Source organism: Lagenorhynchus albirostris, chromosome 15, assembly GCF_949774975.1.
Source record: "Lagenorhynchus albirostris chromosome 15, mLagAlb1.1, whole genome shotgun sequence".
In the NCBI taxonomy this organism is placed as follows: domain Eukaryota; kingdom Metazoa; phylum Chordata; class Mammalia; order Artiodactyla; family Delphinidae; genus Lagenorhynchus; species Lagenorhynchus albirostris.
The window spans coordinates 21196679-21221731 of NC_083109.1; the positions used below are offsets into that span (position 1 = coordinate 21196679).

The 25053-nt window shown below is 40.8% G+C and overlaps 1 protein-coding gene across 3 annotated transcripts in view; it reads right to left on the reverse strand.

Moving 5' to 3' along the window:
- RALGAPB (Ral GTPase activating protein non-catalytic subunit beta) overlaps window positions 1-24709 on the reverse strand; it is a 100468-nt gene extending 75759 nt beyond the window's left edge. For all 3 annotated transcript variants that reach the window (XM_060124419.1, XM_060124418.1, XM_060124417.1), the window contains exons 1-3: window positions 24609-24709; window positions 4928-5143; window positions 1001-1203 (exon numbers count right to left, since the gene is read on the reverse strand). In XM_060124419.1, the coding sequence (XP_059980402.1) occupies window positions 1001-1203; window positions 4928-5113 (389 nt within the window). In that variant the 5' untranslated portion in view covers window positions 5114-5143; window positions 24609-24709. The remainder of the gene's footprint in view (window positions 1-1000; window positions 1204-4927; window positions 5144-24608) is intronic.
- Window positions 24710-25053: the final 344 nt, after the last annotated feature.

A 25053-nucleotide genomic window follows, 5' to 3' on the forward strand; every position in this document is an offset into this window, starting at 1 on the left:
AAACTTTTACGCACTGGGAAACCAAAAAATTCATGTGACTTGCTTTATTTCAATGATCGCTTTATTGTGGTGGTCTGCAACCAAACCTGCAATATCTTGAGGTATGTTTGTACAACTGATCCTATAGACCAGAGCTCTTAATGGAGATTCCTCTTTTTTAATTCAGATTTTTCCAAAGTAATCCTCCTTCTAAATTTAAAAAGTTAAAATTTACAGGGCGGGTTTTTGGATGATTCAAAGTCCTCATCATCTGACAGATCAAAAGCCCTAACCAGAACTTTTCCAAAAGGAGGGAAGCCCACTTGCCCCTTCCACAGACATAAAAAACAGCTGAAAACAGATTTTTCTCAAAGGAAATCCCTACAAATAGGTAGGCAACTAATGCTCTCTTCTCCATTATTTTCTATATTTCCAAAATCCTTTATAGTGACATATAATTCTTTTAGAATGGGAAAAAAATGTTTTAGGCACAAGTAAGGCAATCTTACATTACAATATTTAAGGTCTCTGCCGCAGAGATAGGGGAAAAACTCAATAACAAACTGTCAAGAGTATTCTTTTGGTCTACTACAAATGTGCCTATAATTTCAAATCTGCTTACTTCAATGTCTTCATTCTCTCATAAGAAAGATTCATTTTAAGGTAGATGGCTTAGTCGCCATTAGCTTAAGTGGAGACAAGAATTATGTTAGGCAAAAGTATGGGTTTTTTTGACTGGAAGGGAAAGGGGTCACAGTATTTTAACATCTAATAGCTATCAGATCTTAGAAGCAAAGCCAAAACCTGTTAAAATGAACACACACTTGTTAAAGAGTCCTAGTAAACATTATATAAGCCCATCTCTCTCATTCATATTAACACACTCTTTAACTGAACAAGTAATGAAAGTTACTGTTCAAAGGTTTAACAATTAAATCAGTTCCCATAATATAAAAAAGTAACATTGATGAGTAGTTTATTATGATCCTAATAACAGGCCAGATAGACTAGTATAGCTTACCTTGGTACAAAAAGATTCTGCAGGTGTTTTAGTATACTTTGAACATATAGATTAGGCTCTTTAATAACTGGCAATGGAATAGAATCTTTCGGCAACACTAAAGCCATAATCCAGTCAGTATATACATCAACACAATATTTTACAGTCTCTCCGTCCAATGGAAGGGTCAGTCCATAGCAAATTACTTCCATGGTCCATTTTACCTAAACAAAAAAAAATATACATATAGAATTATTACACATTCCTATCTGTGTATCAGTAGATTGATTTAAAATGTTAACCTCTTATTGTCAAAAACCTCTCAACTGAAGTATATTCATCTCAACATACATCAGATTAATTCTACAGAATGTACTTTCCATGTATAAGACATAATCAGGGGGCTTCCCTGGTGGTGCAGTGGTTGAGCGTCTGCCTGCCGATGCAGGGGACACGGGTTTGTGCCCCGGTCCGGGAAGATTCCACATGCCGCGGAGCGGCTGGGCCCGTGAGCGATGGGCGCTGAGCCTGCGCGTCCGGAGCCTGTGCTCCGCAATGGGAGAGGCCACAACAGTGAGAGGCCCGCGTACCGCAAAAAAAAAAAAATAGACAACGTTTCCTAAGCAAAAGATTTAAGAAGAAAATAAATTACTTATTTCTAATTAAGCCTATCTTGGCTTTCACTCCTTAAATATTATTATTGTTTGCTCTGTAAAATAAAAAGTACAGGTCATCTTGATTTTCCATAGAGATCGGAGGCACAGAAATAGAAAATTTTAGATATTTTTCTCCACTTAATTTGCATGCAGGTATGTGTGTCATTTAGGAAATCACTTACATAAATTTAATTATATTCCATTTCCAGATTATGCAACTTTAACAAACAACAGGAAGGAAGATGAACTGCCCAACTCTTATTTTGTGACTATTTTCATTGGCAAAGAAAACAATATTTTAAATGGAAGGCCAAGAACAAACAGAGGTCAGAAGGGACTGAAGCTGGGTAAGATCTTAAAAAGGCACTTGGCTGCACTAAACGAGTTCCAGCCTCCTGACCTGTCTGAATCACAGGGGCCGAGAGAAGGTGCCTAAGAGACTGCTGACCCACTGCTTGCAGTCATGAACGAATAAGGCACAATGAGAAAGGGGAAATGGCCTAATTTGCAAAAGAGGATGAAACTATATTCCAGATAATGTAGACTGGAAAGTTTAAGTGAATTCCAGACAAAACTCTGGGACAAATTACTAAGCAGATGATCAGTGAGCACTTATGAAAGGGAAGCAGGGTCACTGAGAACCAGCCTGCTCAAAAAGAACAAGTCATGCCAGACAAGCTTCATTCCTTTATTAAGAGGGTTACTATGAAGGCAGCTGACAAATGTAGAAACCTGGCACTGATTTAAAACCAGTTTCTGAGGTACTTTCATAAATATTATCTAAACATCAAAATAACTGGTGTGAGAGGGTAAACTATCCTCATTTTATTTTTATTTTTATTTTCTGGCCACACTGCATGGCTCGTGGGATCTTAGTCCCCTAACTAGGGATCAAACGTGTACCCCCTGCAGTGGGAGCGTGGAGTCTTAACCACTGGACCGCCAGGGAAGCGTGGAGTCTTAATCACTGGACCGCCAGGGAAGTCCCCATCCTCATTTCATACATAAGAAAACTGAAGTTTAGCAAATTAAGCAATTTGGACCATGGCACTCGTTTGGAAATGCTGGAGCTGAAAATCTAGTCTTCCAACTAGAAATCTAAAGCTATTCTCACCATGCCATTAACAGCCTTCTCTGGCAAAGGGGGAACTGGGCTTTAACAAGAAATTTGGTCCTTGTGGACAAGATGGAAAGATACAGCCCAGAAGGAGGTAGAATGGTTGGATTTGTAACTGGTCAAAATAACATGTCAGAATAGCAGTGGATTACTGTACCAAGATCATTTTGGAAGAAGATGCCCAATGGCATGCCAAAGGCTCTGCCAAGATTTTAACTTGGAGAAAAACAGATTACATGCTGACCATTTGTAGATATCACAAAGCTAAAAAAAAAAAAAAAACTAACTTGTTAAATAGAAATTCAGGATTCAAAAAGATTATAACAGCTTTGGGCTTCCCTGGTGGCGCAGTGGTTAAGAATTCGCCTGCCAATGCAGGGGACACGGGTTCAAGCCCTGGTCCCGGAAGATCCCACATGCCGTGGAGCACTTACGTGTGCCACAACTACTGAGCCTGCGCTCTAGAGCCTGCGAGCCACAACTACTGAAGCCCATGCACCACAACTACTGAAGCCCGCATGCCTAGAGCCCGTGCTTCACAACAAGAGGAGCCACCCCAATAAGAAGCCCATGCACCGCAATGAAGAGTAGACCCTGCTCGCCACAACTAGAGAAAGCCCGCGCACAGCAACGAAGACCCAACGCAGCCAAACATAAATAAATAAAATAATTTTAAAAAAAGATTATAATAGCTTAAAACTAAAGCTGAATCTAACAAGATAAATACATGTACTGAAATTTTTAACCTCAGAACTACAAAGGCTAAGGGTAGAAAATACATAACAACAATATAATATAATAGAAAGTAACATATAACAGCAATAAATGTTAAGAGTGACTATAAAAACACAGTGAAGCTGTGACAAATGAGGTGGGAAGGGGTATGGAGGGGGTGGGATTTAGCTGAACAAGAGAAAGAATTTTAAAACAGGTTGCAAGTCCCTAATTATCACAGGAAAGACCAAGGAGAAGGTATCTTTGGTAATATCTTCACACAATAGTTCAATTGTATAATTCGAGAGAACACTGGATTCAAGACCTATTCTCTCATATCCTTTTGAGGGTAGGAAAGGAGAAAAAACAAGGGCTGCACTGAGCACCTTTATCTACTCACATGCCATCTCTTCCCAGGAGAGGGCAGAAGGAATTACAGACACCAAGAAGAGAGTGCGCAGGACAAGTCCTGGTCCTCGGGGTAAGTCTCTGCCAGGGCACTCTGAGAAGAAAATGCTCCTCAGTATGAGGGGCTTCCCCTTTGGCAACCCAGGCTCTTTGGCCTACAGAGGGTAAATAAAATACTTCCTGAGCTATAAACCTTAGTCTCCTAACTAGAGTTGTCTTATATCTAGATTAAGCCTAATCTCTCCTTCACAAGAAATCAAAATGTAAGTGAAAAACGGTGCGGTGTCTGAGAAACAGGTAAACCCAAAGCCTAAAGGTTGTATGAACGTCCTCAAGCACAGGGGACAAGTTCTAATCCTGATCTTAGCGAGACCTCATACTAGCAAGCTCTGTATCACTCCGTTCTCAGGGCCCCTTCATGACTCCCCACTGGCAACTTAACTTCAGCCCCGTCCCCTGAACCCAAAAACAGAGGATCAGCTCTAGGCCAAGCCACTCCAAAAGCTCCTCATCTTTAGGAACAGCAAACACAACCCCCATTCCAACCACAAGGGCTCACAGCTATACAGACTTAGCTGCTCTGTAGCACTCTTAAACCTAGAAGTCAGACAAGGGTAGACAGGGATGGAGACAGCGGGAGAGCCTCAAGTGCAGCACACATGTGTAGCCTGAAGACAACACAAGATGGGCCTTCAGTCAGAGGCCATCTAGACGTAGGAATGAAGACCTTCCAAACACAACCTCTGAATTGAAATCTGAAGACTAAGCCTAAAACTTAGGGAAAGGGACCTGACAGGCAAGTCTCTGTCTCAGCTCACAGCTCAAGTGGAGAACTGGGTCCAGCTAGCAGGAAGTCCCAACAGCACAATGGTACAACCTAATCCTCATAACTCCCACAGACTCTGGACCCCAACCCTCAACCCAAATACGGTCAAATTAAGACGTCACACTACACTGAGCAGAAATCCACTTAAAAAGAAAATGTTAGAAAAATTATGCTTCTGTAACAAACTGATATTTTCACAGAGTAGAATGAAATGAAAAAACACTTACTTCTTTGTCAGTTTTCAACAAACTCTCACCACCAGCTGCTGAAAGGGTACCTAAGGCCTGCCCGAGAGGATGAACCACCGCATTGGCCACCTCTCGCCCAACGCTCTCTGGATAGCTGTGTAGCACACTGGTGTGGCCCTGATCATTCTGAATCACCAAATGCAGCGACCTCCACTCAGAGTACATCGTGCCGCTAAAGGACTATCCAAATGGCACCTGAAAAGACAAAAGAGAATTACAAGTCAAACTATATTGCTGAACACTAATAAAACTTAGTAAAATACATATTTACCCTACATAGCAAGATAAAGAAGCTGTAAATATACTGCCTTGAGAAGACTGAGGAAAAAAAACATTTAAATGTCTTGAGAATGTCCTAAACAGCCTCTTAGTGAGATCAGGTAGGAAAGGCAGACCCTGGGAAGCAGCTCTCTGAGCACCTCCCCAAAAGAGCCCTCAGAGGCCCAGAGTAGAGCTGGGGCAGATGATCACCGTGCAAGGGGATAAAATAATCAAATTTGGTACACTCACAGCATGAGGGAACCTTCTACATTTCATGTTCCAGAATAGAAAAAGACAGAAGAAGGGTATGCTCTAAGTAGGAAAGGGAGACAAAGGAAAGGGTTTACTCTAGGCCCCAGATTTTTCAGTCAACAGTTTCCAAGTACCTATTACTTGCTAGAAACATACCCCTGCAATTTCCCACCAATGCCCTCAAATCAGACATAAAATTCTTTGAGAATATTTCATTCTCTACAGCAGTGGCATGCATTCTTCTGGTAATGGGTCCCCTGGAAGTCAATGTCCTTCAGAAAACAGGTAAAGACCTGCCACTTACTGAGCATTTACTACACACTACTCATGAAATCACACAACTCTATGAAAATTAAATAATGCTATCCCTAATTCACAGATGAAAAAACTGAGGCATAGAGAGGTCTGCTGCTTCCCTGAGGCTTCACAACTATAACATGGTAGAGGTGGGTTTTGAGTCCACATCTGTTGGGCTCCAGGGACCATGCTCTTAACCATAGCATGTACTGCCCCTCACTAACCTATACATTATCCATGACATGTCCTGCTTTTCCCTATGCTGTATATTCTCCATGAAAAGATATCTAAGTCTACCATACAAATGAGAAACTTCAGCCACAGAAAACATATCTATATGAATGCAATGTAAATATTACAATCATAAATGCCATACTCATGAGTAGAATCAAGGATGGTTAGTCCTTTCCAATTAATTTCTATTAACTTTCATTTTCTACTTGCTCTGAAATCTGTTTGCCCAGCCAGCAGAGTTTAAGGATACACTTAAGCTTTAAAAAGTTCTATCCCTTAAACTAGTTTTTCTTCAAACTGGTAGCTTTGTTTAATTTTATCTTACAAAGCCTCATTCCAGCTCAATAAGTATCAGTGTTTTTCAAGAGGATATGGTCCTCCTCTGAACCAAGAGGCCCTGAAAATGGGAAGGCAGAAAGGATGCACCAGAATCGAACAAGGTACCTACAATGTGAAGGATGGGTGGATGCGACTGTTAAAGTTGCCTCAATTTCCTTAGGATTTATAAGGAACCCCCCTAAGGATATCCTGATGTTCCCCCTGCCCCCAGCACCACCGCCCTAAAATAAGCACTCTCAAAAACAGACAGGAAAATTTGTGGCCCTGAACCAAGATGACGGAGTAGAAGGACGTGCTCTCACTCCCTCTTGTGAGAACACCAGAATGACAACTAGCTTGCTGGACGATCATCAACACAAAGACACTGGAATACCAAAAAAGATACCCCACATCCAAAGACAAAGGAGAAGCCGCAATGAGATGGTAGGAGGGACACAATCACAGTAAAATCAAATCCCATAACTGCCGGGTGGGTGGCTCACAGACTGGAGAACATTTATACCACAGAAGTCCACCCACTGGAGTGAAGGTTCTGAGCCCCATGTCAGGCTTCCCAACCTGGGGGTCCAGCAACGGGAGGAGGAATTCCTAGAGAATCAGACTTTGAAGGCTAGCGGGATTTGATTGCAGGACTTTAACAGGACTAGGGGAAACAGAGACTCCACTCTTGGAGGGCACACACAAAGTAGTGTGCACATCGGGTCCCAGGGGAAGGAGCAGTGACCCCAGGGGAGACTGAACCAGACCTACCTGCTAGTGTTGGAGGGTCTCCTGCAGAGGCGGGGGGTGGCTGTGGCTCACCGTGGGGACAAGTACACTGGCAACAGAAGTTCTGGGAAGTACTCCTTAGCGTGAGCCCTCCCAGAGTCCACCATTAGCCCCACCAAAGAGCCCAGGTAGGCTCCAGTGTTAGGTTGCCTCAGGCCAAACAACCACAGGGAGGGAATCCAGCCCCACCTACCAGCAGTCAAGTGGATTAAAGTTTTACAGAGTTCTGCCCACCAGAGCACCACCAGTCCCTCCCAACAGGAAACTTGCACAAGCCTCTCAGATAGCCTCATCCACCAGAGGGCAGACAGCAGAAGCAAGAAGAACTACAATCCTGCAGCCTGTGGAACAAAAACCACATTCACAGAAAGATGGACAAGATGAAAAGGCAGAAGGCTATGTACCAGATGAAGGAACAAGATAAAACCCCAGAAAAACAACTAAATGAAGTGGAGATAGGCAACCTTCCAGAAAAAGAATTCAGAATAATGATAGTGAAGATGATCCAGGACCTCGGAAAAAGAATGCAGGCAAAGATCGAGAAGGTGCAAAAAATGTTTAACAAAGACCTAGAAGAATTAAAGAACAAAAAAACAGAGATGAACAATAACTGAAATGAAAACTACACTGGAAGGAATCAATAGCAGAATAACTGAGGCAGAAGAACGAATAAGTGACCTGGAAGACAGAATGGTGGAATGCACTGCTGCAGAACAGAATAAAGAAAAAAGAATGAAAAGAAATGAAAACAGCCTAAGAGACCTCTGGGACAACATTAAACTAAACAACATTCGCATTATAGGGGTCCCAGAAGGAGAAGAGAGAGAGAAAGGACCAGAGAAAATATTTGAAGAGGTTATAGTCGAAAACTTCCCTAACATGGGAAAGGAAATAGCCACCCAAGTCCAGGAAGCACAGCGAGTCCCATACAGGATAAACCCAAGGAGAAACACATGGAGACACACAGTAATCAAATTGGCAAAAGTTAAAGACAAAGAAAAATTATTGAAAGCAGCAAGGGAAAAACGATAAATAACATACAAGGGAACTCCCATAAGGTTAACAGCTGATTGCTCAGCAGAAACTCTACAAGCCAGAAGAGAGCAGCATGATATACTTAAAGTGATGAAAGGGAAGAACCTACAACCAAGATTACTCTATCCAGCAAGGATCTCATTCAGATTCAATGGAGAAATCAAAAGCTTTACAGACAAGCAAAAGCTAAGAGAATTCAGCACCAGCAAACCAGCTCTACAACAAATGCTAAAGGAACTTCTCTAAGTGGGAAGCTCAAGAGAAGAAAAGGACCTACAAAAACAAACCCAAAACAATTAAGAAAATGGTCATAGGAACATACATATCGATAATTACCTTAAACGTGAATGGGTTAAATGCTCCAACCAAAAGACACAGGCTAACTAAATGGATACAAAAACAAGACCCATATATATGCTGTCTACAAGAGACCCACTTCAGACCTAGGGACACATACAAACTGAAAGTGAGGGGATGGAAAAAGATATTCCATGCCAATGGAAATCAAAAGAAAGCTGAAGTAGCAATACTCATATCAAATAAAATAGACTTTAAAATAATGTTATAAGAGACAAGGAAGGACACTACATAATGATGAAAGGATCAATCCAAGAAGAAGATATAACGATTATAAATATATAGGCACCCAACATAGGAGCACCTCAATACATAAGGCAACTGCTAACAGCTAAAAAAGAGAAAATAGAGAGTAATACAATAATAGTGGGGGACTTTAACACCTCAATTACACCAATGGACAGATCAACCAAAATGAAAATAAATAAAGAAACAGAAGCTTTAAATGACACAATAGACCAGATAGATTTAATTGATATTTATAGGACATTCCATCCAAAAACAGCAGATTACACTTTCTTCTCAAGTGCACACAGAACATTCTCCAGGATAGATCACATCTTGGGTCACAAATCAAGCCTCAGTAAATTTAAGAAAACTGAAATCATATCAAGCATCTTTTCTGACCACAACAGTATGAGATTAGAAATCAATTACAGGGAAAAAAACGTAAAAACCACAAACACATGGAGGCTAAACAATACGTTACTAAATAACCAAGAGATCACTGAAGAAATCAAAGAGGAAATCAAAAAATACCTAGAGACAAATGACAATGAACACACAGAGAATCCAAAACCTATGGGATGCAGCAAAAGCAGTTCTAAGAGGGAAGTTTATAGCTATACAAGCCTACCTCAAGAAACAAGAAACATCTCAAACAATCAATCTAAGCTTACACCTAAAGGAACTACAGAAAGAAGAACAAACAAAACACAAAGTTATCAGAAGGAAAGAAATCATAAAGATCAGAGCAGAAATAAATGAAATAGAAACAAAGGAAACAAGAGCAAAGATCAATAAAACAAAAAGCTGGTTCTTTGAGAAAATAAACAAAATTGATAAACCATTAGCCAGATTCATCAAGAAAAAGAGGGAGAGGACTCAAATCAATAAAACTAGAAATGAAAAAGGAGAGGTTACAATAGACACCACAGAAATACAAAGCATCCTAAGAGACTACTACAAGCAACTCTATGCCAATAAAATGGACAACCTGGAAGAAATGGACAAATTCTTAGAAAGGTATAAGCTTGCAAGACTGAACCAGGAAGAAATAGAAAATATGAACAGACCAATCACAAGTAATGAAATTGAAACTGTGATTAAAACTCTTCCAACAAACAAAAGTTCAGGACCAGATGGCTTCACAGGTGAATTCTATCAAACATTTAGAGAAGAGCTAACACCCATCCTTCTCAAACTCTTCCAAAAAACTGCGGAGGAAGGAACACTCCCAAACTCATTCTATGAGGCCACCATCACCCTGATACCAAAACCAGACCAAGATACTACAAAAAAAGAAAATTACAGACCAATATCACTCATGAATATAGATGCAAAAATCCTCAACAAAATACCAGCAAACAGAATCCAACAACACATTAAAAGGATCATACACCATGATCAAGTGGGATTTATCCCAGGGATGCAAGCATTCTTCAATATACGCAAATCAGTCAATGTGATACACCATATTAACAAATTGAAGAAGAAAAACCATCATCTCAATAGATGCCGAAAAAGCTTCTGACAAAATTCAATACCCATTTATGATAAAAACTCTCCAGAGGGCTTCCCTGGTGGCGCAGTGGTTGAGAGTCCACCTGCCGATGCAGGGGACACGGGTTCGTGCCCCGGTTCGGGAAGATTCCACATGCCGCAAAGCGGCTGGGCCCGTGAGCCATGGCCGCTGAGCCTGCGCGTCCAGAGCCTGTGCTCCGCAATGGGAGAGGCCACAACAGTGAGAGGCCCGCGTACCGCAAATAAAAAAAACAAAAAAAAACTCTCCAGAAAGTGGGCATAGAGGGAACCTACCTCAAAATAATAAAGGCTATATACGACAAACCCACAGCAAACATCATTCTCAATGGTGAAAAACTGAAAGCATTTCCTCTAAGATCAGGAACAAGACAAGGATGTCCACTCTCACCACTATTATTCAACATAGTTTTGCAAATCCTAGCCACGGCAATCAGAGAAGAAAAAGAAATAAAAGGAATACAAAGTGGAAAAGAAGAAGTAAAACTGTCACTCTTTGCAGATGACATACTATACATAGAGAATCCTAAAGATGCCACCAGAAATCTACTAGAGCTAATCAATGAATCTGGTAAGGTTGCAGGATACAAAATTAATGCACAGAAATCTCTTGCATTCCTATACACTAATGATGAAAAATCTGAAAGAGAAATTAAGGAAACACTCCCATTTACCATTGCAACAAAAAGAATAAAATACCTAGGAATAAACCTACCTAGGGAGACAAAAGATCTGTATGCAAAAACTATAAGACACTGATGAAAGAAATTAAAGATGATACCAACAGATGGAGAGATATACCATGTTCTTGGATTGGAAGAATCAATATTGTGAAAATGACTATACTACTCAAATCAATTTACAGATTCAATGCAATCACTATCCAATTACCAATGGCATTTTTTATGGAACTAGAACAAAAAAATCTTAAAATTTGTATGGGGACACAGAAGACCCCAAATAGCCAAAGCAGTCTTGAGGGAAAAAAACGGAGCTGGAGGAATCAGACTCCCTGACTTCAGACTATACTACAAAGCTACAGTCATCAAGACAATATGGTACTGGCACAAAAACAGAAACATAGATTAATGGAACAAGATAGAAAGCCCAGAGATAAACCCACGCACCTATGGTCAACTAATCTATGACAAAGGAGGCAAGAATATACAATGGAGAAAAGACAGTCTCTTCAATAAGTGGTGCTGGGAAAACTGGACAGCTACATGTAAAAGAATGAAATTAGAACACTCCCTAACACCATACACAAAAGTAAACTCAAAATGGATTCGAGACCTAAATGTAAGACCGGACACTATAAAACTCTTAGAGGAAAACATAGGAAGAACACTCTTTGACATAAATCACAGCAAGATCTTTTTTGATCCACCTCTTAGAGTAATGGAAACAAAAACAAACAAATGGGACCTAATGAAACTTAAAAGCTTTTGCACAGCAAAGGAAACCATAAACAAGATGAAAAGACAACCCTCAGAATGGGAGAAAATATTGGCAAACAAATCAACGGACAAAGAATTAATCTCCAAAATATATAAACAGCTCATGCAGCTCAATATAAAAGAAACAAACAACCCAATCCAAAAATGGGCAGAAGACCTAAATAGACATTTCTCCAAAGAAGATATACAGGTGGCCAAGAGGCACATGAAAAGCTGCTCGACATCACTATTAGAGAAATGCAAATCAAAACTACAATGAGGTATCACCTCACACCAGTTAGAATGGGCATCATCAGAAAATCTACAAACAACAAATGCTGGAGAGGGTGTGGAGAAAAGAGAATCCTCTTGCACTCTTGGTGGGAATGTAAATTGATACAGCCACTATGGAGAACAGTATGGAGGTTCCTTAAAAAACTAAAAATAGAATTACCATATGATCCAGCAATCCCACTACTGGGCATATACCCAGAGAAAACCATAATTCGAAAAGACACATGCACCTCAGTATTCACTGCAGCGCTATTTACAATAGCCAGGTCATGGAAGCAACCTAAATGCCCATCGACAAATGAATGGATAAAGAAGATGTGGTACATATATACAATGGAATATTACTCAGCCATAAAAAGGAACGAAATTGGGTCATTTGTTGAGACGTGGATGGATCTAGAGACTGTCATACAGAGTGAAGTAAGTCAGAAAGAGAAAAACAAATATCGTATATTAACTCATATATGTAGAACCTAGAAAAATGGTACAGATGAACCGGTTTGCAGGGCAGAAGTTGAGACACAGATGTAGAGAACAAACGTATGGCCACCAAGGGGGTAAGCCACGGTGTGTGTGTGTGTGTGTGTGTGTGTGTGTGTGTGTGTGTGTGTGTGTGTGATGAATTGGGCAATTGGGATTGACATGTATACACTGATGTGTATAAAACTGATGACTAATAAGAATTTTTTTAAAAAATGGAAGGGAAAAAAGGGGAGACTCTGATAGGTTGCCATTCTCATCGGAGTATAACTTACACCCACACAACATTTTTTCTCACCTTTTTTTATGGACCTATATATAAACAGACACACACATACATATACATACAGTATATAGTATAATACACACACTATAATCTCTTCAATAAATGCACAAGAACATTATACTACAAGGTTTTTTGTTTGGTTTTAGTGTGATTTTTTACCCTTTATATTTGTCTTCATTCCCTACCCAAATAATTCACTTCCCTGAATAGATTAACCAACCTAACACTTCCTTGTGTATTTTGCTCCACCCTAACTCAGTCATATTAAAATAATTTATATACACACATAGCTAGGGACTATATACTTTTCTACATCTTTTTTCCATTCACCAGTACCTCATGAATATCCTTCCAATAAGATTATTTTTAATGGCTGTGTAATATTCCATGATATGGTACAATTTATTCAGTCTCCCAATGATTTACATTTACTTCATTTCCCATATTTTGTCACCAGGAAATAATGATGCAATAAATATGCTTCCTTATATATCCTTAAGTAGTGGCCTTTTAATTTCTATGGAACAAGTTTCCAAGAGTGAAACAACTGGATCAAGGAGTATATGTATTTTTAATGTTAATAGGTCTTGCCAGATTCCCAAGAAGCTGTAACAACTCCCATTTACATTAGGAATGGATTAGAGCCCTTCCCTCCTCTCACTCCCAATCTTTTGCCAAGAACCAGATTTATTTACACATTTATTTATTTGCCAATTTGGTAGGTATGAAATGAAATTTCATTATTCTAGCCAAATATATATTTTTTTATTTTATAACTTCTAGTTTTGAGTCTCGCTTAGGTGATTTCTCCCTCCTATCCCCTATATCAGTGTTTTCCAAACTGTGGGTCATAAAATAAATGAAATAGATAATACTTTTTAATTATATGGAATAGAATATACAATAAAGGCACCACACACAGTAAAGGTAAGCAATGTTCTGTGAGACTTGTTTCATTTTTTATATATGCATATGTTCTGGGTCATAATGTAAAATACATAAAATATTTATTATGCGTCTAGGTCCAGAAGTTTAAAGACATAACCCTAAAGTGTATAATGGAGTTACTAGATTTCCATGCAAGATAATTCTTCACATTTAAGTTTTATATCACCTGGAATTTACTTCTACAAGTGGTATAGGAAAGATCCAATTTTATTTTCTTAGAGATGTATAGTAAGCTGTGTCAACATCATCTATTAAAAACACATCCTTGGGCTTCCCTGGTGGCGCAGTGGTTGAGAATCTGCCTGCTAATGCAGGGGACACGGGTTCGCGCCCTGGTCTGGGAGGATCCCACATGCCGTGGAGCAACTAGGCCCGTGAGCCACAACTGCTGAGCCTGCGCGTCTGGAGCCTGTGCTCCACAACAAGAGAGGCCACGATAGTGAAAGGCCCGCACACCGTGATGAAGAGTGGCCCCCGCTTGCCACAACTAGAGAAAGCCCTTGCACAGAAACGAAGACCCAACACAGCAAAAATAAATTAATTAACTCCTACCCCCAACATCTAAAAAAAACAAAAAAAACACATCCTTACAACTACGCCCATGTGCTGCAACTACTGAGCACGCATGCTGCAACTACTGAAGCCCACGCGCCTAGAGCCCGTGTTCCACAACAAGAGAAGCCACCGCAATGAGAAACCCGCGCACCTCAACAAAGAGTAGACCCCACTCGCCACAACTAGAGAAAGCCCATGCGCAGCAACGTAGACCCAATGCAGCCAAAAAACAAAAAAATAAAAGCATGTCCTTTCCCACTGACCTGAAATACCAATTTTGTCATATATTAGACTCTCATTTATATAGGAATCTATTTACAAATCTGTTCTGTTCAACTATTTGTCTATTCCTATGCTAACGCCATATCGATTTTTAAAAATTAATTAATTTTTATTTTTGGCTGCATTGGGTCTTTGTTGCTGCGTGCGGGCTTTTTCTAGTTGTGGTGAGCGGGGGCTACTCTTTGTTATGGTGCACGGGCTTCTCATTGTGGTGGCTTCTCTTGTTGCGGAGCATGGGCTCTAGGCGCGCGGGCTTCAGTAGTTGTGGCTTGTGGGCTGTAGAGTGCAGCCTCAGTAGTTGTGGTGCACGGGCTTGGTTGCTCCGCAGCATGTGGGATCTTCCTGGACCTGGGCTAGAACCCACGTCCCCTGCATTGGCGGATTCTTAATCACTACGCCACCAAGGAAGTCCAGCCATAATGATTTAAATTCAGTGGCTTTATAGAATGTTTTAACATCTGAAAAGGAAGCCCCCTTTACTTTGACTACTCTTTTTCAAAACTTTATCAGCTACCCTCAGGCATTTACTCTTTTATATAAAAGTTATGACTTTATCCAATTAAAGAAAAAAACCTTGCCTAAAATTCTAATTGAAATTGCTATCCACGTTCCCAGTTTTACCTTCTATGGCCACTTTCCCACCCCATCCTCCAAGCTATGACCCAAAGAACTACTGATGATTGCTCAAAACCGACAAGTTTGTTCATACCCTGTATTACTGCTCATGCTGTTCCCCACCTCTTTCCACCTTATGAAGTCTTCACACTTCAAAGCACAGCTCAAATGTCCTCTTTGGTAAAACTTTTTTTGACTCCTCCAGTCACCGCTCTTCACCAGCTCTGAGTGCCTACTATAGGCTATTCATATTAAGCTTCACGTTTGGTTATTCGTTAGCTTTGTAAAGATATCTTCACCACAAGTGTGTCAACCTTTTTTGAGGGGAAGCCTCACTTCCTGAATCTTTGAGAAGTCCTTGGCACACAGTGAATACTGAATGTTTCAGAATGCCAAGGTTTATCAATGGGAAAAAGGAAGATGTTAGAAGGTGTTCCCTTTATGCCACTGAAGGAAGTCCAAAATTTTGCATGTTGTATACATATAAAAATTGAAAATGTCCATTTGCTTTAAGCTATTTATTAGTATAAAAAAAGTAGTTGGATGTTTTTTAAATATTCAAGGAATATTTAAATAATATTTAGCGGCCATTTCGGATAATACATTATTGGAGGGAAAAATACGTTTTAAAAAAAAAAAAAAGACAAGCTAGCTCTCAAACTCCACTGTATACATAAGAATCATTGGGGTGGGGGCCCTTTGGTTTAAAATGTAGATTTCAAAACTCCATCCCTAAAAAGCTCAATTCTGTAGGTCTGGGTTAGGGCCTGGGAATTTGCATTTTTAACAAACAGCTACCACCCTTCCCAATTCTGAAGTAAAGACAGGAGTATCTTTCTTGAAAAAAACACTATGAAAGACCAATCAAAACAGGATTAATAGCTCTTAAATTCTTCTTAAAATTTTTAAAAAGTTTTTAAATGTAAGAGATTTAAATTCTTCAAATCTATTAATGTTTAAATGATGACATGGAAGAAAATGAAATAAATGCTTCAAGAAACATGTAAGGTAGGGACTTCCCTGGTGGCCCAGTGGGTAAGACTCTGCGCTCCCAATGCAGGGGGCCTGGTTTCAAACCCTCGTCCAGGAATCAGATCCTGCATGCATGCCGCAACTAAGAAGTCCGCATGTCGCAACTAAAGATGCCACGTGCCCCAACTAAAGAGCCCACATACTGCAACTAAGACCGAGAGAAAAAGTTGAACTAAAATATTTAACACATGTAACAGAAAAATACAGCTGCTAAATTTCAACAGAATACATAAAAGACAAAAAATAATAAGACAAAGATGTACCTTATAATTACAGTTGTCCCTTGGTATCCACGGGGAACTGGTTCGAGGACCCTCCAACAATACCAAAATCACAGATGCTCAAGTCCCTTATATAAAAGTATGTGGCATATAACCTATGCACATCCTCCCATATACTTTAAATCATCTCTAGATTATTTATAATACCTAATACAATGTAAATGCTATGTAAATAGTTGTAAGTACAATATAAATGCCGTGTAAATAGCTGCCTACATACAGCAAATTCAGGTTTTTCTTTTTCGAACTTTCTGGATTTTTTTCCCCCAAATATCTTTGATTCATGGTTGGTTGAATCTGCAAACGCAGAACCCACTAACAGAAAGGGTCAACTGCAGAGGCAAATTAAACAATGAAGAGAAAATGAACACTGGAAACAAACATAAAAAAAAATCAAAGAAACACAAAGTAAAGTAACTAAGGCATCATTTTGTAAATATTAAACTAGCAAAATGAGTGATAAAAACTCACTCTGATTTAGGAGGTAAGGCCAACAGGACACACTCAAGAGTTTAGGGCAATGATTTTCAATTAAAAAAAAAAAAAGGACTGCCCCCCCAGGGTATTTTGGAAATATTAAGTGCACTTTTGGTTAACGCAACAACTGGGGCATGTTACTGGTATTTATGGGCAGATTCAGGATATCTAGACATCCTGTAACCCAGGTGACAGTCCTGCACAATGAATAATTTTGCTACATTTCACCTGACTTTCTAATGTCTGCCAGAAAATCATTCTGTTCTTAATTGTCTAAGGCTAAAAATCTAACTTCATTTTACTCATAAATACAAAATATTTTGTGCTATTTTAATATACACTTAATTTTCCAGTAACACAATTAACCATGCAAACCGAGGAAAGATTCAACTTTTTTATGTTTGGAACCTTACCATACCAAGAATTGTTCACCATTTCAGAACAATCACATCACCAAAGGCCATACCTTTTGTGGTGTCTGAGTTGCTAATACCACACACTGCTGTCAGGAACACAATCACAAGAACTACATGCTACTTACTTAGCCGTTATTTCAAAATGTCAAATATAAAGTGCCATATTACGGTCTTACTTCTCAGTTATAAGTAGACACAAGCATCTGACCATTTTGTTATGTCCTCTAGTATAGCTCTACCTGAGCATTTTTACTGAAATACCAATTTTATTGGAAGGATAGTAATTTATGGTTTTCATTTGTTATTGTTAGTTTCACAGATTTTTTAAAAATTCTATGTGTTGGTAGGTTATATATTATCTGTTAATTTCAGGATACTGAAGCAGTCATTACCAATATTAGGTCTGGGAAGGATGAAAACCTCCAGTCTAGGAAACCAAACATGGGGTGAAGTGGGTAGGGTGCACATTGGGGCAAATTAGAGAATTAAGGTTCTCTTTAAAGGACACAATCACTACTCAGCCCTAGCCAACTATTACCTTGAAGGAATGTAGACCCCAGTGCTGGCTGATAATCCAGTTTTTCAAGAGACACAGAAAATCTGGACATCTCTGTGAAGTCCACTCGTTAAATGTTGGCAACTAATTCAAGTTTAAAAAAAAAAAACAGGATGTAAGCTAAAAAGAACTCATCTATGGGTCAATTTACACCTCTGATCAAAGATAAAGGCATATGCTAGTTTTGGTAACTGAATTAGCATGGTTCTTGTGGAGGGAAGGTAGGGAGGCATACACTATGAATGAGCCATTGCTGCCCTGAAAGTCACCCTAACCCACCTCTGCTCCAGGGTCTGGGCTTATAACCCAACTATGGAAGTCCTATAACTTCATTTTGTTTCATGTTTGTTGCTGTTAGGAAAAAAGAAGATGAGGGCAGAGTGTAATGTCACAGATTTGGCAGGGTAAGTCCCGTTGGGTCCAGTTTTGTCACTGGCCAGCCTAGACTTAAACACGCAAATATGAACCTCCTCTTGCTGTTGCAGCTCAGGCTGTCCAAAGCAACCCAGAGATCTCAGAGAACATCTGTAGTTTCAAGAACCAGAATTGTTTCACAGCCTAGGTCCTCCTGGGCAAAGATGTTCATATGTGCATCAACCTTTCAGGATAGCACCATGGCAAAACCCTGATGGGCCTTGATTGCCTAGTCCACTTGCCATGGAATTGTTTGTAGCTCTATCCTGCCGATAAATTGACACACTTGTAAGGCACCTCAGCCTAATGCCATTTTTCTAACCATTCACCCAAAGATAGCACGAATGTTTTGCCAATACATAGTGGGAGACATAGTAATATCAGGTGCTTTGACCCAGTAATACCACTTAATTTATCCTGATAAACAACTCAATAGAAAAATGCATGAGGCATTCATTCACTGTAGTGAATTGCACATAAGATGGGGAAGTGATCAGAATTTAACTGTCCATCAATAATGGAATACCTTCACAATTAGGGCATATTAACTCTATATACTATAATGTAGCCATTAAACACAGAGATGAGAAGCATGAAAACAAACAAGAGACTGGTTAAGAGCCAGGACTCTGGAACTAGACTTCTTAGATTCAAATCCCAGTTCCACCACCTGCAAGTTGGAAAATCCTGCAAAAGTTGCTCTATCTCTGTGTCTGAGCATCCTCATCTGTTAAATGGAGATAACAGTAGGGTAACAGCCTACTTTGGAGTTGTGATTAGAGAATCAAGACATGTAAGATGTTTGGTCCTATCTAGTCCACAGTAAGCAATCAACAAACGATAGCTCTTATGGAGGAAGAATACTATGAATCATCAGATTGGAGATTTGAAATTAACTTAGTAAAAACTGAGGGCAGAGAATGAGAGAAAGTTTAACTTTATCATAGGAATAATACAAAAGGAACTGAATTCCTATTAAAGAAATTTGACGGAAGTATCTAAGACAGGCTGAAGGGACAGCAGGAAAGCAGACTCCAGTGTCTCTAATATATTGAGGAAGGGGAGGGCAGGAAGGATGGGAACATTGCAGGGAGGGTTGGGCACTATGGTGAGATACTGAAGTCAGATGGTTGAGAGCTTTGACTGCTGTGTTAGGATCCTATGAGTCTCCTTCCCAGCTAGGCTCTGTTGGCTATCAACTTGAGCTGCGAGCAGGGAAGTCTCCACTTTCAATACTCCAGAAGTGATAGGAGGAAAGCAAAGATGACAGTGCTACCCTGCAGATCACTTAATCGCCTTCCCAACTCTGCATGTATCCATTTTCTAGGTAATCTCTGGATGTTTCTACTATCAGGTCACTGTGTGCTGGGTAACAGTTTATGACTTGTAGGTACTACCACAAAGTAACATGAAGGTTTGGTCTAATTGACAAACTACCAAAATGATCAATGCAGTGGTAGACACACCAAGACCACAGCTTGGCATTAATTACATCAATTAACTCAGCCAATATTTATTACATGCCTTCTATACACCAAGCACAGGGACTATAATAATGAATAAACATCATCCTTGCTCCCAAGGAGCTTCAAATTTAATTACAGAGAACAGGTTTTTTTTAACTTTATAAATTCGTACATCAGTCATTTCATTAAACAAACATTTATTAAACACCTGCTATGTGTCAGGTATTGTCCTAACATGTAGGGAGGCAGATATGAATAGGACACAATGGCTGCCCAAAAGAAAGTTTCATAGTGAAGAAGACAAGAGAAATCCATGATGAATAAATCCATGATACAGCAGTATTCAACATGGTAACTGACGTGATGAGTTACGAAGGTGGCATCCTACAACAGAAAAACTATTGCAGATCTTGCTTGATAACAATGTACCTTTGCATAATTGATCATTTTCAAAGAGCTTTCACATATTATTTCATTTCAGTTCAATAACAAGCCTAGAAATTTAAGCAAGACAGATGTCACTAGCCTCTACAACTTGCTCAGGGTCACATCAAGTAACAGTAGAGCTGGGACAAGAAACTCCACCTCTTGCTTTGAAGTCCAACGCTCCTTCTTTTGTTCTGACTCCGTACCTCACCATATGACCTTAGACAAATCACTTGGCATTTCTTTGTCATAGTTTCCTCACCTGTAAAACAGGGAGAATACCTGCAGTACCTAGCTAAAGTGATTTAGGAAAAGGATCAAATAAAACAACGTAAGTCAACATACTTTGAGCTGTACAAATGCAAGGTACACACTATCAGGCATGCCTTGTTTCTCTTAGGAAAAATAGGGTACAGGGTGCCAAAACACTGAATAAATCAACTGAGTAAATAAATGCTGGATTTTAAGGTGCATAAGTGCATTCAAGGTCATCCATATAACCTTTACAACTAATAAAGGCAAAAGGAACATATTTCATATTTCTGTTGTAGTCCTATTGACCCCCAAGGCAAATATCAATCAAGCTTGGCCAAAAAGGAATGTATTCACCTGTGCACCAGATTTGTTAAGGATCCTATCAAACACCTGAGTTACAAGAAAAGGAGACAGGTTCTGCCTGCATTCCTCCCCAAAAGTGAAAACAGGTAGTTTTTGCTAGTCTGTCCAAAAAAGTATGGATACCCTGCCTGCTCCCACCCCCACCACAGTTCTCATCTTTTATGCCTCAGACTTGCTCTAACACAGCAGCCATAACCACGTTACTTAAATTTAAATTAAATTATAAATTCAGTTCCTTAAACTAGTCACATTTCAAGTCCTCAGTATCACATGTGGTTAACTGCTACCACATTAGACAGTGCAGATATAGAACAGTTCCATCATTGTAGAAATTTCTATTTGACAGAGCTGCCTTAGATACTATACTTTTACTTTTATTACAACCCTGACTAGACTATAGATTCCTGAAGGAAAGGGGCTGTGTCTTATTTATCTTAATATCCCCAGTTTATATAGCAAAGTACATGTCATACTACAAGCACTCATTATATATCTAACTTAATATCTCAAACATAGCAAACTACTCTCTCCACTTCCCCCATCCCCAACACACACACACACACACCAATAAAAATAAGAAACAAGACATATCTCACATGAGGGTGGAAGGGGATACTGAGTCCAGAGGAAGGAGACCTGCATTCTATTCTTAGATGTGCTACAGCCAACCATGTAGTCTTGGGCAAGCTACCTATTTTCTGCATCTAAAACTCAAACTCCATGTACCTTAATTCTAAAACGTTTAATCGTCTTGCACCAAAGAAAATCATGTATTCTATCGAAAAGCCCTTTACACATGTCAGGGAACACATCTGCTAACACTGATGGGTACCTCAAATTAAAAAGAATCCATTTCTAGGGCTCAGGCTATCATGATTAGAGTCATTTTTGGTCTTTAACTGAGCATGTGTAGTTTTCCACCTTTTCTGGGGGATCAAACTAGAGACTTAAACCTCAGGCTTGAAGATTGAGTTTCTTCCATGTGCTGAGGCCAGAACTGGATACTCTGCCCATATCTGATCAGAGAAACAAGGGCAAGTTTCTTGAGTATCTGAATTTAACATAAATTATCCCATCAGTTTCTACATTAGCCTTAGCCTAAAATTTGAGTAAACAGTACAAAACAGAACCAAGAAAACTCTTTTTATAACAATCTGTATGATGTAAAGAATGTCATTACGTGAAATGTGTTTCTTATTCAGTCCACATACTTTACCATATTTAACTACTATAGAAAATACTTATTGTCCAAAAACCTCTTCATAATGACCTTCACACGCATACTCACTCATTCACTTTTATAAACCTTACGTGGTTTTAAGACCAGCCAAGAACAAATATAATCTGAACTACCGGGCTGCCTTCCTTTATAATTTGTAAATATGTTGGGCAACAGCAGTTCAGGCATTCTGTAATAAATCTATACTAAGTTTGTCAATTCCTCTGACATCAAGGTTTTAATCTTTATTAAGTACTTCTTAAGTCATCTCTCCTGGTAACAGGATGAACTACTACCAACAGCACTTCCATCTACTAGTATTTACCAAGTACCAGCAAGGTAACAACATTTAGTGGATGACAGCTAAACACTAGTTTGGATGGCACAGTGTTTAGTAGGGAACACATGCAAAGGCCTAAGGGCAATAAAAAGGTTTCCACTACAGAACTGATTGTATCTGACTGTGATAAAACTAGATATTAAAAATCAACCAGGCTTCCCTGGTGGCACAGTGGTTGAGGGTCTGCCTGCCAATGTGGGGGACACGGGTTCGAGCCCTGGTCTGGGAGGATCCCACATGCCGTGGAGCAACTGGGCCCGTGAGCCACAATTACTGAGCCTGCGCGTCTGGAGCCTGTGCTCCGCAACAAGAGAGGCCGCGATAGTGAGAGGCTCGTGCACCGCGATGAAGAGTGGCCCCCACTTGCTGCAACCAGAGAAAGCCCTCGCACAGAAACGAAGACCCAACACAGCCATAAATAAATAAATAAATAAATAAAATTTTTAAAAAAAGAAAACATCATGAAATCTTACTATATGACACAATATGGTAAGAAGTCATTAAATAAAAAAAAATCAACCAATGTTGACTGCACATAGTTAGTCTTCCCTAGTGTCTCGCCAGTTGTAAGAACTCAATGTGTTTATTTAACTGCTGAATGAAAAGTTAACGAACCTAACTAGAGTATTTTCAAGCAAAAAGCACAAAACTCTGTAGAGCAAGAACTACCAAACACCTTTTACAAAGGTGGAAATAGAGAAGAATTGGTTTGCAGCATGCAGTCTGTGACATAAAAGGGACACAAACATTCCATTCAGTAAAACCTTTGTGAGTCTCTATGTCAAAGAACTGGGAGGAATACAGAGATGAGAAAACATGGCTCAGTTGCTCACAATCTAATAAAATACAGAAATACAACACAGTAAAATCACTGGTAAATTCCATTATGATGATGCTAAAGAGCAAACAGGAAAGGCCCAAGGTGGTTGGGAGTGAGAGGTGTGAGGGTCACAGAGGCTTCTTGAATGCTGGGAGTTACGCAGCCAGAGATGGGAAGAAACGGCTACATGCATGTGTGTAAGAAACAGCAGAAGTGTGTGTGTCTGGGCGGAGCAGGGAGAAAGCACAGAGGACAGACTAGGCAGAGAACAGCATATTCAAACAAGACCCAGAGATCAGAGACACTATAACCATGAGTACTGTGTATCCAGGAAAATTGCAAACTAACAGTTTTTGCATGAGATGCACGCACTTTAAAAGGTCCAGCTGACTCACAAATCCTGCAAAGAAAGTTACTTCCCACCCCCAACAGGCTTTCACAAGGTGTAGTAGTCCGTGAGCCTAATGAAAAGATCTCTGCGGGTGGAAACTGCATTTTAAACAAACTCCCAGAAAATTCTCTTACACACTTAAACTGGAGAAACACTGAAACGTTTTACCGAGATGCAGAATTATCTACAGTAGCAGTTCCCAAACTTTGCTGCACACTGAATTCATGTGGGGATCTTCAAGAAATACTGCTGTCTGGCTTCCCCCACCGACCCCACTCCCAAACACGGTGATTTAATTGGCCTGGCTCTGCTACGTGGGCATCAGGAATCTTTAAAAGCTGCCCCAGGTGATTTCTACGTGCAGCGAAGTTGGAGAGCCACTGACCTAATTGTCAACAACTTGAATCTCGAGTCAAATTTACCAGCTCCATGACCTTGGGCAAAGAAATCACCTAACCATTCTGGGCCTCAGTTGCCTCGTAAGTAAGATGGGGATAATCATCCTCCCTTACCGGACTGTTGTGAAGTTAGATGGGGTGAACGTAATGGTCTGGCACAATGGCCGGCGTGTAGTAAGTGCTTAACAAGGGCTAGCTGTTTATTCTCATTATTAACTCTTCCTCCTCCGACAGTCACCGTGCAACGGGCAGCATCGTCCCCACAGAGCGACAGCCACTCGACCAACCTTTCTGCTGGACCAGATTCTTCGCCAGAGTTGTCTAGCTCCGCTCCAGACCCGCCCCCTCCCCCAGGCTGCCAGGAAAGAGCTTCGCCCGGCCGGGGCAGCTCTCAAGGGCCACCCCGGGTTTGAACAGACCCGACAGAAGCCGCCGACTCCACAACCAAGCTCCCACGGACCCCGTGGGTCCCCCCCAAAATGAGATGCGCTTCCGAAGGGCCCCTGGAGCCACCGGGGCCGAGAAACAAGGCTTAGCCATCCCTAGACCGCCCGGAGGGGAGGAGAGGGGAGGGTCCGGCCGCGACGGGGAGGGCCGCCCGGTTACCTGAGGCGACGGGCGGGGCCCGCATTGCTGGGGCGGGCGCCGCCGCCGCCGGCCGCACTCGGCCTTCCGCCTCACGCCACCCGCGCCATAGGCCCGGCGCTTTCGCTGCCCCGGCCGGCTGTCCTCAAGCGGTCGCTCCGTCCACCCGTCAGCGACTCTCCCAGGGCGCCCGGGTCGACGAAGGCCACTCGGGCCGGCCGGCTGGGCTCTGCTCAGGCAACTTCCGACTGCCAGGGGCGGCAGCGTCAAATAACTCCCCGAGCCTAGAGGATCACTGCGCGTGCGCGGCGCGCCTGATCAGAGACTTGTGTGGGGCCGAGGCGGTGGCGTCAAATAATTCCCAAGACACGGAGCCGGAAGCTGCGCGTGCGCAGCTATCCCAGGTCGCCGCGCGCGGGGTATAGTCCCGCCTCCCTTTCCGGAGGAGCAGGAGGGGTGAAGTGAC